This window comes from Spermophilus citellus (genome assembly GCF_964194105.1).
Source record: "Spermophilus citellus genome assembly, chromosome: 16".
NCBI lineage: Eukaryota > Metazoa > Chordata > Mammalia > Rodentia > Sciuridae > Spermophilus > Spermophilus citellus.
Window position 1 is genome coordinate 51,696,594 of NC_138196.1, and position 19,725 is coordinate 51,716,318.

General features: G+C 35.4%; 1 protein-coding gene across 4 annotated transcripts in view; it reads right to left on the reverse strand.

Annotated features, from left to right (window-relative positions):
- Positions 1–19,725, reverse strand: part of SNX25 (sorting nexin 25) — a 121,332-nt gene that overhangs the window by 53,987 nt on the left and 47,620 nt on the right. For all 4 annotated transcript variants that reach the window (XM_081268903.1, XM_081268902.1, XM_081268900.1 and 1 more), the window contains exons 4-5: positions 16,114–16,286; positions 14,849–15,035 (exon numbers count right to left, since the gene is read on the reverse strand). In XM_081268903.1, coding sequence (XP_081125029.1) covers positions 14,849–15,035; positions 16,114–16,286 — 360 coding nt within the window. The remainder of the gene's footprint in view (positions 1–14,848; positions 15,036–16,113; positions 16,287–19,725) is intronic.

Below are 19,725 nucleotides of genomic sequence, written 5' to 3' on the forward strand. Positions count from 1 at the left end.
TGGAGATGAAATTAAAGGCAGTTATGTTAAACTGACAGAATTATAAGTCATTCTTTAACTTTTTCCAAACAATTTCTCTCTCTCCCTTATTCTCTACCTCCCTCTCTAAACCTATTCAAACTACCTTCTTTCTTGCATAGGTTTCCTTACATTTTCATTTCTAACCACCAACCTTCTCAAAATCTTATTATCTTAATTAGATATTTATCCTAATAGGAACCATCAGTCTCAAAGCCCAATTGACCTGTCCTTTGAACATTTTTAAGTAAGTTCTTTTCTTTTTCTTCCCTTGGCCACTACCCTATTTGGGGGTTCCTCCTCATGTGTGGGTCCCTGCAATGGCTAAACAGTTTTAGTTGCTTGCCTGAAGCTATCTTGCTCTCTTTCACGTGAAAACAGCTTGAGCAGCCCCATCAAAACACCTTCCCACTTTCCCACAACCATTTAACCTCCCTTGCTCAATATCTCCAGCAAATTCCTCAAAGGAATAACCTATATTCCAGCTTGTCATTTCATTCACTAATTAGCACTGGCTCTTTTATCCAACCCAATTTCCTTTTCTCCTCAATCTAGGTGTGGACTTCAGGTAGGTCAATTTCTAAACTGTCCTCACAAAGCTACAGTCTCCCTAGGCTCTTGCTCATGCTCTGCCTCAGAAGACAATCTCCCTACTTGTTCATCTAACTACATCTTACATGTATTACTTCTTCAAGTTTTCCCAGCACCAGTAAAGCATACTTAATATATGTCTTCTCTCAAATCCTAAATTACTTCTGCTCTATAACAATACCTATTTGTTTGCTACTTTATAATGCTGTTTTAAAGACAGACTTCCACCATGAATGCTGCGAAAAGAAAATGGTGTTCAGTGATTTTAGGGCCTAATATATCTTCAAAAAATATGACACATTTTTGAGCCTATGAAAACATTGTGGTTTTATCTAAAATAAAGATATGCTACTTTCTCCCCATCTAGATCATGAGCCTCTTGAAGAAAGGTATTGTGTCTTATACTTTATAGCACTTTCTTAGCACCATATGGTAGATGCTCAATAAATACATTTTTTGATGGAAGTGGAAATTAGTATAACCTGAAGGGTGATTTGGCAATAATTATTGAAATTGCAAATGTAAAAATTCATCAATCTAGCAATTTCTCTTCTAAGACTTTAAGCCAGGGATACATCTCAAGATATATGTGAAATGATTTAGTACACAATTATTCACTGCAGCATGGTGATATAACAGGAAAAATATCAGAACTATTAGAAATAACTTAGATACTCAATAAATATTAATAAATTAGAAATAAGAGTTAACATCTCTACCACTTAACAGGTATGCATAATATTCTGGAAAACTTATTCTTTTGATAGTCTTAGTGATTTCATGCATTGGAACAAATGAGTCACTGATGGTACTGAAGCAAACACATACTGTCTAAGTTAATAGTTAGCATTTTTTAATGAATTCATAGAATCATACTGTAATATCAGCTAACATTTATAGAATCTTTCATAGGTACCAGGTACCTATTTAGATCTTTTAATTCACATGAACTCACTTAGTCCTCATAAGAGGACTATAATTGTCTCCACATTGAAGAGGAGGAAATTGGTGTTCAAATGAATTAAGAAATCTATGTGAGGTCGCCTAGAGCCAGAAATACAACTGAGGGCTACCTGACTTAAAGCTCATACTGTTTACCATTTTCCTACAATTCCACAAAATTAAATATATGGTAGTGTCATCTCATCTAAGGATTCTCAAAGTATACAAGCATGGCCAACACCAGATAATGAGCCTTACTGACTTCTCTATCCCTCTTGGATAGAGGTTCTACTCTGATTCTACCAGTGAGACCATAAGCATAGCCCACACACTCTAGCTCTTCTCCAACTCCTGTCATTTGCTCTCCTGTTTATTCTCCCTAGATTTCATATATCACTTTCCCTGCTCATCTGTTGAAATCCTGCTATTCATGGCCAGTCCTCTCTACAGCTTTCCTAGGTTCTTCTGTTTTATAGGATAAATTTGCTCCTACCCAGCTCTTAGCTCTTACCATTCCACTTCCAGAGTCACTGCAGGCATACACTTGGCTATTTACATCCACCTGGCTCTCCTATGCTAGATTATAAATAGCACAATCCCAATAGCAGAGAGTGGAATCCAAAGATACACAACCAACCCAACTTTACATACACCAGACCTGCCTCACAGTGTTTTGCATGTAGTCAGCGTTTGAAGATGAAAGTCTACTAGTTCACTTTTACTTGATGCCAAAAGGCAAAGTAGAAAATGACTTTTTTCATTCTCACTTTTCTGAACAAAAGCATACAACACCCACATCCAAGTGCCGGCTGTCCTTCAGGGCCCAGGCTTTTCAGAATTCTAGGAAGCTGTTGAGAGATACCCAGCACTCATCCGGCTTTCTTCCTCCAGAAGGGGATATGGACTTGCTGGGGCAGAGTTTGGTTAGAAAATGATTGGAAATGTATAGATTGTTATATATGTTTTTCCAAATTATAATGTAAACTCAAATATTAGGGAGAAGTGGCATAGCAAGAGTTGAGCTGTTTCACAACTCTGGCAATATCCCTTTGTCCTAGGGACAAGGGAAAAGCTATACAAAGGTAACTGTTATCTGGTCCTCTGCATAACCACCTCACCTGTCTTTTGTTTTATATACTTGGTTAAATAAATAAAGCCTGAGAACAGGTTTGCATTTATGAATTTTTCCTGCCAAACTGAAACACCTAAAATGGTACAGAGCATTTCAAAGTAATCACCTTAGAAATCTATATATTCATTGCCTTTCTACTGTCTATGTTCAGAACAGTTTTGAAATGCTTAAAAATGCATTTCAAAGTTATTTACACATCAAACCAAACACATATATGTATGCTGTGTGTGTATTCATATGTATACATATATACTCCTCTTTGTTTCATTAGGCACACATAACAGATTTTTTTTTAATTACTACTTTAGAACTATCTGGGCATATACATTTTGGATTTCTTGGAATCAAAGATTGGAAAAAAACTTAGTTTCAGTTATACAATATACTGAATGATTTAAAATACTGTTTTATGTTAAAATTAGGAAGGAAACTTTATAGACGACCATATAAGTGCAAATGTTAAAGAAAAACTAAAAAAATTAAAGATAATGTTTTCAGAGTTGCCACAGACTAGGGATAGTGTTTTTATTAAAGGGACTTCACTTAAAGCATTTGAGCAAAAGCTGTGATAATATCAGCCAGCTAAGCTGACACTGTGTCTCATATCCATGGCATTACTGAAAGGGTCTGCTGGAAAATTCAGAACATGAATCAAGAGTAGTTGAGAATGTGAGCTCTGGCATCAGACAGGCCTGTATTCACATCCTGTTTCTAACACATACTGTGTTCTCCCCAGGCACTTTATGTAAGCTTTCTAAATCTTAAGAGTCCTCATCTGTGAAACAGAGTGATAGAGTTGCCTCATAGAGTTGTCATGCAGATTAAATTAGATAATACCTCTAAAAACCTGGAACAACGCCTGCCCCACAATAAATGTTAACTAATATTATTATTGTTTCTTGCCATTGTTGCTGACTCTTTAAATGGACATTATCTAGGGAAATGGTATGCAAGTGTTTGTAAAATACATATGAATATTTTTCAAGTAGTGGTACTTCTTCCTGATTATAAACATATTTTAGTCCTATCAACCTATGGCTACCAGTATCACTATATTCCAACAAAATCAGGTTTTTGGACCCAGAAATGAGCTAAAGACCATATACCAGAGAAAATGTGGAAAATCCCCCAAAGGAAAAGATGAAGTTCCTTTGGGAACCAGAGAGGAAATAAAATTTAAATGAAGCAGTATTTTGATGGGTTCAAGGCAAGGGTGTGTCAAGAAGTCAATTTTGGGTAGTCCAGGGTCCTATTTCTTTTGGATGTATAAAGTTAAAAAGTCAAGATAGATATGGTATTGTTATGGTTTGGATGTGTGGTGTCCCCCAAAAAGGTCACATGTGAGACAATGCAAGAAGGTTCAGGGAAGAAATGATTGGCTTGTACGAGTCTTAACTCATCAGTGACTTAATCCTCTGACAGGGATTAACTGAGTGGTAACTGAAGGCTGGTGGGGTGTATCTTGGAGAGTGGAGTCTCTCCCTCTCTGCTTTCTGATCATCATGTGAGCAGGTTCACTCTGCACCACTCTTCCACCCTGATGTTCAGCCTCACCTCCATTCCTGAGAAATGGAGCTGGCTTTCTAGGGACTAAGTCCTCTGTAACCATGAGCCCTCAAATAGACTTCCTCCTCTAAAATTGTTCTGGTCAAATCCTTTTAGTCACAGCAGCAAAAAAGCTGATTAAAACAGGTATGTTGCCTCCAGAAACCCCTAATTTGCAGCTCTGCATCTGGGTTATAAATCAAAGTTGTTTCTGTAGGTCAATCTGACTTAGATTCTCTAGGCAAGAGAAGAATATATTATTCTTACTGATCTAATTCCAAAGAGAAAAGTTTCTGATAGTCTAAAGTTTCAGAGAATAAGAAAGCTCAAAGAATGGGCGCATAATGACATTTTACAGTGGTAGCGTGTACTTGGGAGAAACACGTCTCTGTTAACTATGTAGCTAACTTTAGTGCCTGTTAGTCCAGTCTGATAAATGGTTGGGAAAACTCTCTTAGTCTGAGCCAATCTTTACTTCTTCTAAAATAGCATATGTTCACTAAAGAAAATTAGAAAATACACAAAGTACAACATTTAAAGTTAACCACTACTAACATATGGCATATTTTATCTTTTGTATTTTTTAATGCTGTAGATTGAATTCAGGGGTACACTACCACTAGCTATATCCTTAGCCATTTTTATTTATTTGTTTTTTAATTTTAAGAGGGTCTCACTAAATTGACTAGGCTGGTCACAAATTTGTGTAATCCTCCTGCCTCAGTCTCCCAAGTAGCTAGGATTACAGGTGTGGGTCAACATGCCTAGCTTTTAATCCTTTTTTTCTATGCAAACAATATTTCTTGCTTTATGAGACGGGGTTTATGATATATATAGACTCCCAGAGCCTTTTTTATTTATCAATTTATAGGTAATATCTTCCATTATCTTTAAATATTCTAATGCTATTCCAATAACAATACATGATGATACATTGTGTAGAGTCACTGAAATTTTTTTAAAAAATTTAAATCCTTATGATTAGGCATTTTGGTTATTTCAGGCCTTTCTCTATTTTAATAAAAGACTAAGAGGCATTTTTGAAAAAAATATTTCCATACACTCCTTATTACTTCTTTAAGAAAATGATTAATAATAAAAATTGGACCAAGAATATACATTTTTACATTATGAAATTGTGTTACATAATAATTTATACACTTTCCAGTAGGACATGAGGTTGTCTATTTTCCTACACCCTTATCAACATTAGATATCATCAAATTTTTAATATTCACTAATATTATAAACAAAAAATGTATCTTCATTTTACTTCCTATGTCTTTGAGTATTATTAAGGATAATAAAAAGGTTAGGAGCTATCTTTTCATGAGGAATGTTATAGAGAATGTCAGGAGCACAAACAAGAGAAATGCTTTTATTTAGGACTTGGAGGCGCTTTCTGCCAAAGGGGATTTTGAACCTGTTTTCTTTTTAGTGTGCAAAAGGTGGCTGATTCTACAGAAAGAAGAAGAAACATTTCCTGACCTTTTTCCATTCGTGCTACACATAAAAAAGGATGTGTAAACAGAACATGGATATAACCAGCCATCCCAGGCTCTGCCCAGACTCCCAAGGACTGAAGAAACTCATTTCCACATACCTGTGAACTATCTGAGTCACATCAGGCAGGATGTGACTGAAGTGAAGTGTCCTGAATTTATATAAACATGCACACACTATTATAAAATAATCTAAGATATACTAGGTATGAATAGTTTGTATCTGTTTATAATAGTTGTTTTATTTCCTATTTTGAGACAGCATCTCACTAAATTGCCCAGGCTGGTCTTGAATTTGCAATCTTCCTGCCTCCACCTATCAAGTGGCTGACTACAGGCATGTGCCAATGTGCCTGGCAAAAGGGATTTTTAGTTTGACCACAAATAAAGAGAAATTACATGTGTGACGTACAGCCTTTCTTTTCTCCTTCCCCTTAAGAACATGTGTTCCTCCAAGGGCAGCTAGCAGCTAGACTCTGGAACTACCAGGAAGGTAGGAAGGAGGAAGAGGAAGGTTTGCTGAGGTTCAGCAATCTTAGGTGAAAAGGATTAGCTAATCCTGAGACTAGTTTAGAAAGTGGACTGCTTACATATACAAACCGCATTCTCAATTACCTATCAGTAATGAGTGTCATTTTGGTCTATTTGCCTTATTCCTTGGCTCTAACATGGTTCAGACCTCAGAAGGAGAGAAGGGCATTGTTATTTAATAGACTTCCACAAACCCCCAAACTTAATATTGCACTCCAATCAGCTACTGGCAATTGATCAGTGTTCATAATGAAATTAAATCTATTTGTGTTGGATATTTGCAGCAGATGTACTGGCACACACCTGTAATCCCAGTGGCTTAGAAGGCTGAAACAGGAGGATCACAAGTTCAAGGCCAGCCTCAGCAACTTAGCAAGGTTCTAAGCAACTTAGTGAGATCCTGCCTCAAAATAAAAAAATAAAAATGGCTGAATATGTAGCTCAGTGGTAAATAACCCCTGGGTTAAATCCCTAGTACCCATTCCCTAATAAAGAAATCTGTTTGCAATCCTTGATCTAAAGACTGTATAACAAGAACAGTAGTGGGGTAATAATTGGGAATGTGCCAGATCTTGCACTAAATGCTTTATATAAACTGACTCCATGGTCTGAAAGCAGATAGAACTAGTCAAATCATAACTCAAATCATAAACTTCTTTAATATCAAAATTACCCTCTTTTATCAAATTTTATTTTATTGTCAATATTCAATTTCTCTGATAAGTGAAAATACTGAGTGTCCTCCAATATTTTTAACTCCCACCTCTGTACCCTTTACTATTTCTCAGACACCAAGAGAAGCAAATTTTTCTGAAAAAAATCAAAGTACTTCTTTTTTTGGGGTAGGGAGTGGCAATGGGGACTGACCCTACTACGGTGCTCTACCACTGAGCAACATCCCGAGCCCTTTCTATTTTTTCACAGTCTTGCTAAGTTGCTTACGGCCTTGTTAAATTGCTGAGGCTGGCCTTGAACTTGGCAATCCTCCTACTAGCTTCCCAAGTCACTGGGATTACAGGCATCACGATCACACCTAGTTTAAAGTACTTTTATTTCTCAGAAAATTGAAAGATCTTTTAGAACATTTTCCACAAGTGGTCTTGTGTTTTATTGCAATTTTAAAACTAAATTAATATTCACTCTTTTGATAAAAGTTTGCCAGGATTATGTTTTACACTTTAAGATTTTTCATCTCCTTGTCCACCCACACTAATCTCTTTCTTAGCAGTTGTTGTGTGCTTACTGATTTCTGACATGGTGCATTAGTTTGTCTTGAGATGTACTTGATTTCTTCCTTCATGTTCCTTTACAATGTAATCCTACTTTACTATTCATGATTCACAATACATTTTCAGAATCATTGTTCAAAACATCAAATGTTCAAACAATTTAAGTTCTTCATAAAAGCATGCAAATTTAAGAATGTTAATATATTATCTTCAAGTGCCTATGTACCTATGCCAATGTAGAGATTAAAAACCCATTTCCTTAATGTATGCTATGGTTTGGATATAAGGTAACTCCTCAAAAGCTCATGTGTTAGGCAATGAAGGAATTTTCACAGGTGAAATAAATGATTAGATTATGAGAGTTGCCACATCTGTGGATTAACCATTTGATGGATTCATAATTGGAACGCACTAGTGGGTGGTAATGGTAGGAAGTGGGGCATGGTTGAAGGAAGGAGGTCACTGGGGAGACATATCTTTGTGGACTTTATCTTTTCCCTGGCTCTTCATACTCTTTTGTTTCTGTTTCCTTGACTGCCATGAGGTGAGCAGCTTTCTTCCACCACACTCTTCTTCCATGTTGTTCTGCCTTACCTCCAGACCCAGAATAATGAATTCAGCCAGCATGGACTGAGATCCCTGAAATCATGATCCCCAAATAAACTTTTCCTCCTCTTGGTTGTTTTGTTTTGGGTGGGTAGCAGGAGAGACTTAGAATTTAACCCAGAGGAAATCTACCACTGAGCTAAATCCCCATCCTTTTTTATTTTTTTTATTTTGAGACAGGGTCTCACTAAATTGCTTAGGGCCCCTGCTAAGTTGCAAAAGTTGGTCTCAAACTTGAAATCCTCTTATTTCAGCCTCTTGAGTCACTGGGATTGCCTCTTAGTTGTTCTTGTCAGGTATTATGGTCCCAGCAACAAAGAGCTGACTAATACAATGCTTAAAGAAAAAATATTTAGTAAAGTCCCTAAGTAACCCTTTCTATTGCTAATTATAATCTCTTAAATTAATTCATTCATTATGATCTCTTAATTTTCCTCTTGCCTTATTTTAGTGAAATAGAGCATTTACTTGCAATCTGTTTAACCTAAGCAAATGCCCAATCTATGAAGTTATATTTTTCCATGCTTATGTGGAAAACAGAGCTATTTTGTCTCACTAAACTATAAAGCATGTGGTATGGTAGCACAACCAGGTATTGCCTATCCCATTATCCTTTCTTCTCTCTTCCTACTAATTAGAATCGTCCCCTTTTATCTGGGCCTAAGACTGTCTTGAATAAGTTTATCTAGTATATCTCATTCATTATAGCCAATAAAATATAAGCAGAAATGTCATGTGGCGGCTTTGAGAAATTTCCTTGACAGCCAGTGCATGTTTCTTTACCACCTTCTTTCCTTGCCTTTGTCCTGTTCCTTGGCATCAGGATTTGATGAATGCTACTTTGGAGTTACCCCAGACCCTGAGGACTCTGAAAAATACCCTTCAGATGGCAGAGTACGGGCTGGAGGGAGTCTGGGTCCTTAAGTGGGATGGCATCCTGGACTGCCTACTCCACTATTCAGCCTTAAAAAGGAAGGAAATTATGCCACTGATGACAGCAGGGATGAATCTGGAGGACAGTGTGCTACAATAAAATGAGGCAGACAGAAGGACAAATACTACATGATCTCCCTGGTGGGTGGAATTTAGTATGTTTGAAAGAAGCATTTTGAGCTTTATAATTCTACTGTGAAAACACCTTATGCTGGCACAGAAAATCATAACAGCAGAGAGAAAAAATCAGACTTTTGGTGTGGGGGAAATGGGGAGATTCTAGTCAATTGTGTGAGGTAAATAAGTTCTGGAGATCTAATGCACAGCATGGTGACTGTAATTAAAAATACTGTTTGTACATTTAAAATGTGATGAGAGATACAATGGTGATTTTGTGAGTGATAGATGTTAATTAACTTGATTATGGTAATCATTTTATAATGGACATATATACCAAACATCATATTGTATATCTTTAATATATACAAATTTTATTTGTCAAGTGTACCTCAATAAAGCTGGCAAGAGAAATCACTTACTTTGGATAAATCATCCTTATTTGAGGGGCAGTTCTATATCTTTCAGCTGAATCTCATTCCAACTATGAAAAATATTCTAATTTATCCTGGAGTTAAACCAGTAACATTTAATCAAGGGCAACTTTTTGCCATGGAGGACATTTAGCAATGCCTAGAAACATTTCTGGTTGTTATAACTATAGGGATACTATAGGCATCCAGTGAGTAGAGGCCAGGGATGCTGCTAAACATTCTAAAATAAACAGAACAGAATTATCTAGCCCAAAGTGTCAATTTTACAAAGATTGAGAAACCTTAGGTGAAACATAACTCTCGGGAAGGTGAGTGATAAAAAAAAGAAAAACCAAAAAAAGCCTTTGGTTCAGACTGAAGTGTAGAGACTGAAGGGTCCTGTCTAATCAATATTATCCTCAACTCTTACCATATATCTCAAACTACTTTTCAAAGAATTACAATATATATGATATCTAGGCAAGACTTCAGTGGTAATGTGTGGAAGAATATTCCAGTTAATACTTGTTGGGATTACTTTGGGGGCTTTGGTTCTTCTCTAGATCAGTCACATAAAATTCCTAGGGTGACACTTGGGTATCTATTTTGTGTGTGTGTGTGTGTATGGGAACAATTTTCAGTGGAGTATGTCTTACAGATATGCTGAAAAATTACCAATGAGGGCACTGGATGCTTTCCTGGACCACAATCTGCCCACTACTTTACATAAAGTTCTATAAGGGCAGAACCTTTCATTTTCCCTTCTTGTATACTGACTCCACTTTATCTTCAATATAAGGGAATACTTAGCACTTTCTCTAGTATGATTCTAACTGTTGAGCTTCACTAATGGCTGCACCTTCATTCTAAGCTCGGGTTTGCCTTTCCGGACTGTGATATTACCCCATCACCCACACCAGCAGAAGGAAATCTATCCAGCTGCCCATTAATATCCTGTGCCAAGACAGCATTCACATTTTTGGTTCCTGTGTTTTGGCAGTGTTCAACACTGCTCCTACTATAAAACCATGGAAAATTCAAAATATTGAACCAGTCTAGCTACCACATCTTCACTTCAACTTCCTGGATACTAAAAAAGAAAAGGAAGTAGCTAAAAAGGACAGTGGAATATTTAACTGTAATTTTATTAAAGTCTAGGTGATTCTATGATCAGGATAAAAAACAACTCATTTAGTGTATTTGAAGGAAGCATTTCTAGCTGTATAATCCTACTATGAAAGCATCTCATGCTGACACAGAAAATTACTAAACTATCCCAAAACTATAATTATCACCTTCATGGTTCTTTATTTTATTTTGTCTTCAATGCATTCCATCCTAGCAGAGTGGAATGACTATTTCCTTTAGAAAACATGCATCTGTCTCCCAAATATGTGGGAAATAAAAGTGGATGATTTCATTAACTGCTTAATCTAAATAAAACATACTCCCTGCCTGAGGCAGCTTATTCCAAAATTTTATTGACAGCAATTTGAAAATAGTGACCTAAAATGCTAATAAAGTCAGACAGCAGAGTACTCTAAGCCAGAAAAACAATAGGGTATTCAGACTATGACTGAAGAAAGCAATGCTATTAATGCTGGGAGGCTGATAAGTCTCAGTAAGGTAGACTTAAGACAAGAATATAATAAAAAGCAATACTGACTATAAATTTATGTAACATCATCTACATTTTGGAGCAAAAAGATCAATCTCTATAATTACAGTCATTCCTGGTAGCCTTTCTACTTAGCTGTGCCTGAAATAGAGAACAGAGGTTAGCCCTCAGGTCTATTCCTAAGATGCAAGGAATAAGGACAAATGCCCCATGAATAAAAGATATCCCAGTGCCCTATCAAATAGAACTGCCTGGAATTCTACTATATTGCAAAGCCCAAGAAGCTGTATCACAAACATAGGTCCAGAGGAAGACTCTAAGGAGTATTTACAAAACTATCAGAAAGTAACTCTGGAGGTATATATCTATTATTGAGAAAAATGCATTCCATGGTATTTTCTCCCAAGGTTCTTTGCCAAGCTTGTTTCAGGGACTATAAATTCTTCAGAGTACCATAATCCCATATCTGAGATGCATATCACACTTTCAAGGAAAGTTCTCTTTCAACCCCTTATTACTAGAGAAGTTTCTAGAGGAAGTCATGAACACATACCCCAAGACTTACATGAGGAACTGAAAACTTATAAAAGTTTAGAAGTCAGCAATATTGTCATTTAAACTGGACTAAGTCATCATACCTACTTAATTAGACCTGCAAATGTATTTTTCTTCTAATAGAATGACGTTCTTGATTATCTAATCATCAAAATACTTCTAGCTGCTCTCTCCACTGACTTAGTAAACTCTGCTAGAAATGCAAACTCAAAGAGTATGATGGAAGACACAAAAGAGAATAACATACATAGATCAGTAACAATGCATAAGAGGAATATCCCTTCCTGGTATCTGTATTCCATCTCTTCTTGGTGACAGGCACACTGGGGTAGATAGTAGTAGGAACAGGTTAGAATCCACAACATTTTATTTTACTTCCATTTACCAAGAGTCATTGGGAATGCTACTGAAATGCTCCTGAAGATGCTCAGTGGTCACTCAAAAGGCATTCTTTAAAGTGTAAGCAAGACAAATTGTCTGTTAACTGATAAATGGATAAAGAAAATGTGATATATTCATCCAATGACATAGATTATTCAGCCAAAAAAAGGAATGAGTACTGATACATTCTGTAGTATGGATGAACCTTAAAAACATACTGAGTGAAAGAAGCCAGACACCAAAGGCCACACATTGCATGATTCCATTTATATAAAATATCCAGAATAGACAAATTCAAAAAGCAGATTAGAAATTGCCAAGGGCTTTGGGGGGTGGGATAGAAAGTGACTGCTAATGGGCATAGGAATTTCTTTTGAGAGTGATGAAAATATTTTGGAATTATACAGTGATATTAGTTGTGCAATTTTTGAACCCACTACAAACTACTGAAGTATTCACTTTTAAATGGTGAACTTAATTATCTGTGAATTATATCTCAATTTTTGAAACAAGCATTTCTACTGTCCCTTAGTTGTCTCAAGACTGAACAAAGGGCCTGGTTCCTAGAACTCCCTTGATGCTGTTCCACAATGTTGACTTATTTATGAAGTGAAAAGAAAGATTGAAATGCTAACACCATTTTCATTTCATCACATATCAGATGGGAAAGAGAAAATCTAAGATCTGTTGTAATTTTTGGTCACCCAGTTAAGGCATGATTTTCCTATTGTAGCCAAATCAAGTTATTCAATGATCCTGGGGCAGCAGATACCAATTTATCATTTAAAGGGCCAACTCTTACTGAGATACCTCTTTATTGCCAAATGTTGAACTGCAGTGTTCAAATAGTTCTAAGCATATGATTAGTATATTTTGAAGAAGAGGGACTATTAATTCTTATCAAGATTCATTCATCTTCTCACATAGAAATTGTGCTCAAATACAAAATGACAGATGGTGCTGGAGAACCAACAGTTGAACATACAAAAATATCTTCTATACATTTTTGTTAGTATCAATATTTCACCATGTGTACAGGGCATATAAAATATATGTTTGACATATAAAATATAATATTCATTCATAAATTTGGAAGAACAATGAATACTTACTCACTTAATCTGCCACCATTGACTTTAAATTATCTTAAACTTACTTGGTGTTACCAAATGGTCCATGTTTGACTTTACTGTGGATCATTTACCAGGGAAAAAATGCTTAGGAATTCAGTGCACCCACAATTTATGAACATGAGGTATCTGCTTCTAAACAGTGTCTTAGAGTGGTCAGCATATGCTACTTTGGTCAAACCATACACATATTGAATGATTCCAATTTATATGAAATGTCCAAAATAGGCAAATTCATCAAAACAGAAAGTAGATTGCCATGGGCTGTTGGTTGGGGGTGCGGTGCAGAAGAAAGTGACTGCTAGGATGTGGGCATAAATGCAACAGGTGGGTAAATATTGGAGCACAGGTCTGAATGGCATCCTCAGAACCAGAGCTTGGAGTGCATGACCAAGAGCATGTTATTGTGGGCTCTTTTTTAAAAAAAAGGAATCAAAGGAAACCAGGATAAGGAAGACCTTTGGGTAGGTATAATCTACAAGCCCCAGATGACAAATATGTGTCTCACTTTTCAAAATGAAATTTCTGGATTCATATACAAATAATCACAAATCTATAATAAATAATTACCATTTAGCACATTTCATTTAAGACTATTTGTAGAAGGAGAAGGATAAATAAAATATCCAGATATTATAGTCCAAAAGAATTAATCACTTTTAAAGAAAATCATATCACTAAACTCATCGTAACACATTTGTATGATCAAGATTAACATGATACACTCCATAAGAATACAATGCCATCTACAATGAGTCTTTTATGAAATTACTATTTCAACCAGTAAGTTAAATAGCATAAGTCACCTTATGTGAACCCCAGTTCAAAGGCAAATGTGGCCAATCTAAAAATCCTTGAATAATTCAAAGATTCAATTTTAGTCAATATTTTACTTTTACATCAGTGATTTACTGAAAGTACTAATGAAAATTAAAACTGACACTACAGAGTTTTCTTTCCTTTTCCTATGTAACAACATTTGTGAACAAACAGAAAGGTAAGCATAGAAAACAAGCCTAGCAAATCCACAGACTAGAAAATGCTATATAATTATACTGTGTGTGTGTGTGTGTGTGTGTGTGTGTGTGTGTGTGTGTATAATAGAAGAAAAAAAACATGGTCACCCTGAAAATATCTTAGGGATACATGTTCCCCTATAAGAGACTTCTGATATTTTCTAATGTGATTTCTTAAAATAATTAGTCAAGAACCCCTTATCCCCAGAACTGAGTCTCTGCATTTCCCAGAAAAATGAAAACCAACAGTATTCTTTCAACATTGTAATTTAAAAACACATCATTTCCTTCAAATGCTTTTTGGGGGATAGCATCTGAGTGGCTAATAAGGGATTCCTAACAAGTGAAGAACTTTCAATCTATTACAACTTAATTATCGGAAAAACCTAATTCTAATTCCACTGTTAAGAAGAAGCTGGATAAATGTAATTGTCACTAAATGGTAAAATTTATGGACTTTAGTTATTTATTTCTGCTTATCTGACAAATATATACATATATATTATGTATATATAATACATATATACATGTATACCTACTTAGGAAATAACTAGTAGCTATTGTTGTGCTATAATTAAAGACCAAATACCTTAGCTGCTTCAAGAATTCTACATCAGAGTTGCCATTGATGAGCTTGATGAACTCTTCATAAGAGGGAGCATAGGTGTAGGCTCTCTTGTGATGTTCATTCATCTGTTCTCTGTACTCCAACTGGGCAAGCAGCATTTGGTTAATGTAATCTGGATTACTCAATAACTCCACTATTGGCTTCAAGACTATGGAAATGAGAAGAAAACATCATGGTAAAATATATTCTTCTGAAGGAATTGTTTTCATATTACATAGTTGAAACTACATTCGGGAAAACATTTTTCAACAAGTCAAATGGAGGAAATTATAAACAGCTCAAATATATAAAAAGGCACATGCATGCAGGTATGTGTGCATATATATAAGCATGCATGTACATAAATACACACACACACACACACACACACTCAAAGTTGCTTATCCCTCTGGATAAGTTACCATATATATAGATACAATCAAGTGGTCATTTTAATAAGTGAGTGAAATGTAAATGAAAAGAAGTCATCGGAAACACAAATCACTAACAATGATATTAAAATTAAGTACTGTTTCTTTTTCTTATATTTCTTTTATAAGGCTCATTAATTTTTGTTTTGACCAGTTTAGTCTGCCAAAAGATGAAAATCTTCTACTAACTGGTCAAAGCAGACTTCATGGAGGAAGTTGTTAGAAAAAAATCAATAACACTATTACAAATCCATCCCGCTTACTGTAGATTAAAAAGTTCCCCTTTTCTCTGTGGTTGGCTATACCAGTTGATGGGCATACCTGGCTAATCCTGACATAAATGAGATATACAATCAGTGCTTCTCTCCTTATTTGTTTGAGATTCTGAGACAGGGAAAGGTTCTTTTAGGTCATATTGTGGCACAGTACCATTTTTAGTTATCCCAAATTCACACACTATGTGTAGGCAATATCAATTAATCTTATAACGTATACATTATTGGCCCGGAAAACTCAAAGGCTATCCCAAGTGAATGCTTTGCAGTGGAGAGCATAAGGACTGGTTTTCTTGTCAAAATAAACAGCAGAATGGACTGTGCATTTTGCAATATATATAATATAAAAAATTTATGTTTATCACGTAAGGCCAAATGTTTTCTCTGAATGACAATTAAGCTTGAAATTTCTAAAATACTACTTTATTATCCATATGTCCCACAGTAAATGAGGTTTTCACAAGTGTTAAAATGCAATCACAGTATATGGCACATTAATTTACAAACTTATAATAATTGTAAATTAATTTTATAAGTCTACCTTTCGTCGTGAGAATTTCTGCGAGCATTATACGTAAGCTGAGAGACTGGACATCCTTTGATGGGAGTAGACAGAACACCAGAACCCGAGAACATGTTTGTAAAAATCTTACTTCTTCATCTGAGTTCCTTAAGCATGCATGCAACACAAAAGGCCTTGGCTGTTCTTCATGTCTAAAAGAACAATTAAATGAAGAAAGTGAAAAGGAAGCAAAGAAATTCCAGAAACAATTCAGTTATAAACCATTAGATTAAGAAGCTTTTCAAATGAACAACACATTGATTATAACTCTGCCACCTCCTTGACAATACCAATAATCAATAATTTCATTAATCTGAGACTAATCTAGAAAATCTGGGCTGTGATAAATGCAAATGTATAGCCTTCTGGGATTTCAAAATAAATGATAACTACCTGAAATACCATCAAAGTTTATAGGTAACTCCCAAATCATAGCAACAATCCAAACAGGTGTGAGTATTTCTTTAATTACATTATTTTAAAATCTTCTAGATTTCTTCTTAAATGTGATCTTCAGCTTCATTTTTTCAAAATTAAAAAAACAAATGATGACACATAAATAGGGTTACTAGGCAGTCTTCTTGACTGGAAGATCATAAGATAAAAAATCTGCAGGTGTTTCTAAGTGAAGAAAAGATCCATAATTTGATGCTATTAAATATGATGGAAAATTGCTTTCTGTGAGGTTTCCAAATACTTTCTAACCTTGGCTGTGGATTTCCTGGCAGCACTGACCCCATCTCTGGACCATTAATCTGGAGAATTTTCGTAGAAAGAACTTTCTATGCTTTTTTTCATAGTAACTTGACAGCAACTGGAATGCTACTTTTTAAAAATATTTTTAGTTGTTGATCTACCTTTATTTGTTTTATTTAATTTATTTATACGTGGTGCTGAGGATCAAACCCAGAGCCTCATGCATGCTAGGCAACAGCTCTACCACTGAGCCACAACCCCAGCCCTGAAATGCTAATTTTTCTAGTATCTTCTAAATAAGGGACAAAGTGTAAAAGATTCTTATAGTGACTTATAGTGGCCAATACTGAGAGATAAAAAACCCTATACAGTGGGAGAGACTCAAACAAATATGAAAGTGCATGTTGGTGGCTTTATGACCAACGTCTCTTGGGACAGTAACTGTGATTTCATTTTGCACTAGAGACTGGAGACATATTTCTAGAGTTTGTATGCTAAAAAAAGAAAAAAAGAATGATTTTCTCTCTGTCTTTTACAATAATCAAGAGGAATTCTACCCTAATGTGCAAAACCAACAATACAAAAAGAGATTCTAGGAGTGAGCCTTTATGTGTACACTAATGTATGCTGACTTTTTTTTAAAAATGGCAGTTTCAATTATTTTAAACTCTAGTTATGCTGCCAGCTAGACCTAATATTTCAATATAGTAAGACTAAGATGCTACTCCTTTGTCATATCAAACACTTTTTAAAGGTAATTCTTTGCTTTGAAACCTATATTTGAATATTAATTCAAATAGGTTGGCCAAAAGAAAATACACTTTTATAAGAAAAGCTTATTTAAATATAATATCAAAATCCCTCTCAAAGTGTATACCATTCCTTGTCCATATCAACGGAAGGCAGATAATAAAAGGGGATTGGTCCTCAGAAGGCCACAAATTCTACTCCTTCCTAAGGAGTTAGGAAAAATTTTTCTTGAGTCAGCCAAAGACCAGAAGACTGGTCAAGTAAGATTGATCTATGGAAAAATGTTCCTCAAAGATTTCCCTAGACTCTGTCTGCAAGCAGGATGTTCCTGTGATGCTCTCTAGTAAGTGGACATCTAGCATATCATTAGAAGCCAAGAATGGACATGGCTATGTGAGGGTAATGTCTAGAGTAGGAAATGTCTAGCCAGCCTTCAGGTAGGTTGTAACATTGGTTTTTGCAGCTTCCTACCCCTACCAGTGTGAATCAATCATGTGTTTACTGCAGGTCCTGCTACTTATTTCTGCTGGTTCTCATTCTTGAGTAGGCAAAAGCACATTAACCTTTTGTAAGTTTCATATGTACAATATTGCTTAATCCTCCCTTATACATTAAGAAATATTTCATCACCACCATTTTATGGGTGAGAAAACTAAGATCCAAAGGTTAAGAGATTAAAGTCACAGAGGTGACGAATGGTAGAAATTAGTTCTGTTCTTTCAAATTAACTCTTTATACCACAAAGATGGCTAAGGGTAAAGGGGGAAAAAGCATCAATGATAAAGAAGAAAAATATATGAAAAACATTTATATATAAAAACACTTTTCCTCAAACAACATGCCAGTACTTGACCTGCAAAGAGAACACATATTGTAAGGAGAACATGAAATTAAAGATGCTACTGAATTAATGGTATAAAAGCAATCATTTTTAGATTTTCCTGAAATTTGCTGAAACATGACAGATGGGATCAAGGAAAAGGAAGCAGAGGCAAGACTTAAATGTGATCTGGATTGGCCTAAAGCAGCCAATAGAATAACAGCCTGAAATAAACACAGACTGACCAGAAAGCAGCCTTCATACAATTGCCTCACAGTCAAACTGAGGATGTGTTGCTTTATTAATGTAATTTATTATTCTTTTGTCTGATAGTGGACAACTTGATTAGGTGTTCCAGAGGCTACCAAAGTTACGTTGTAGCCAATAGAGATATGCAGACCAGTGAAGATTTCTATTGGAGCTGTTTACCTGGGACAGCTAGATACAGCTATAATCATCAATCCTAGAGTCACTGTCTGCCAATCTCACCGTGTGGTTTGTATAAGATGATAAACAGATAATATTAGTTCTCTAGAACGCAATTATTTATATACAAAACATCAGTGACCTACTGGCACTTTTGCTACTACCCGTAACTCTAAGAATAGTGATAGAGTTTTTTGTTTTGTTCTTTACTCTTTATTTCTTATCATCAATTAGAGCTTCTAGGAATATCCTAGAAAATCTCCCCTTCACGTAAGAGAACTTTTATGAGGCCCAAAGACACAGAGCTTTTAACCTGGAGTTAGTTCTTTGATGCTGTTCCCATAACTATCTTTTTATTATCTTCAAAAACAGTAATTTCAGAAGTTGGTAAATATCTCAATGAAAAATATATTCTCATGTTGAAACTAGATAATCATAAAAACAATAAATGTCTTGAAACACTTGCCCTAAACTCTATTGTTCTTCTAAGTGGCATAAACATTGATTTAAAATACTGTCCTCTATTAGACTACAATTAATTACTTTCAAATGTGCTTCCACTGAATTCAAAGAAGTCTTTTATAACATCTGTCTGGCATAATTATGTAGTGGATACTATATAGAAGGTGCTCCAAAGATTGATGAACACTTCAAAAGGAGAGGTGGAAGCCACTGATATTCTAGGGGAATGATCCAAGAGTCCAATTTCTCTCATTTTCCTTATCAGTGAACACAACCCCCCTATTGAAAGTTATCTTCACTTACAAACACTGGTTTACAAGGGTGGTCCAGAGACTTCTACATGTCTCAAGAATCCTCAGTTCTAGGATATTAAAATTATATTCATAGGAATATAAAAATGCCTTTTTATTTTTCACTCATATTCTCACAAGTGTACT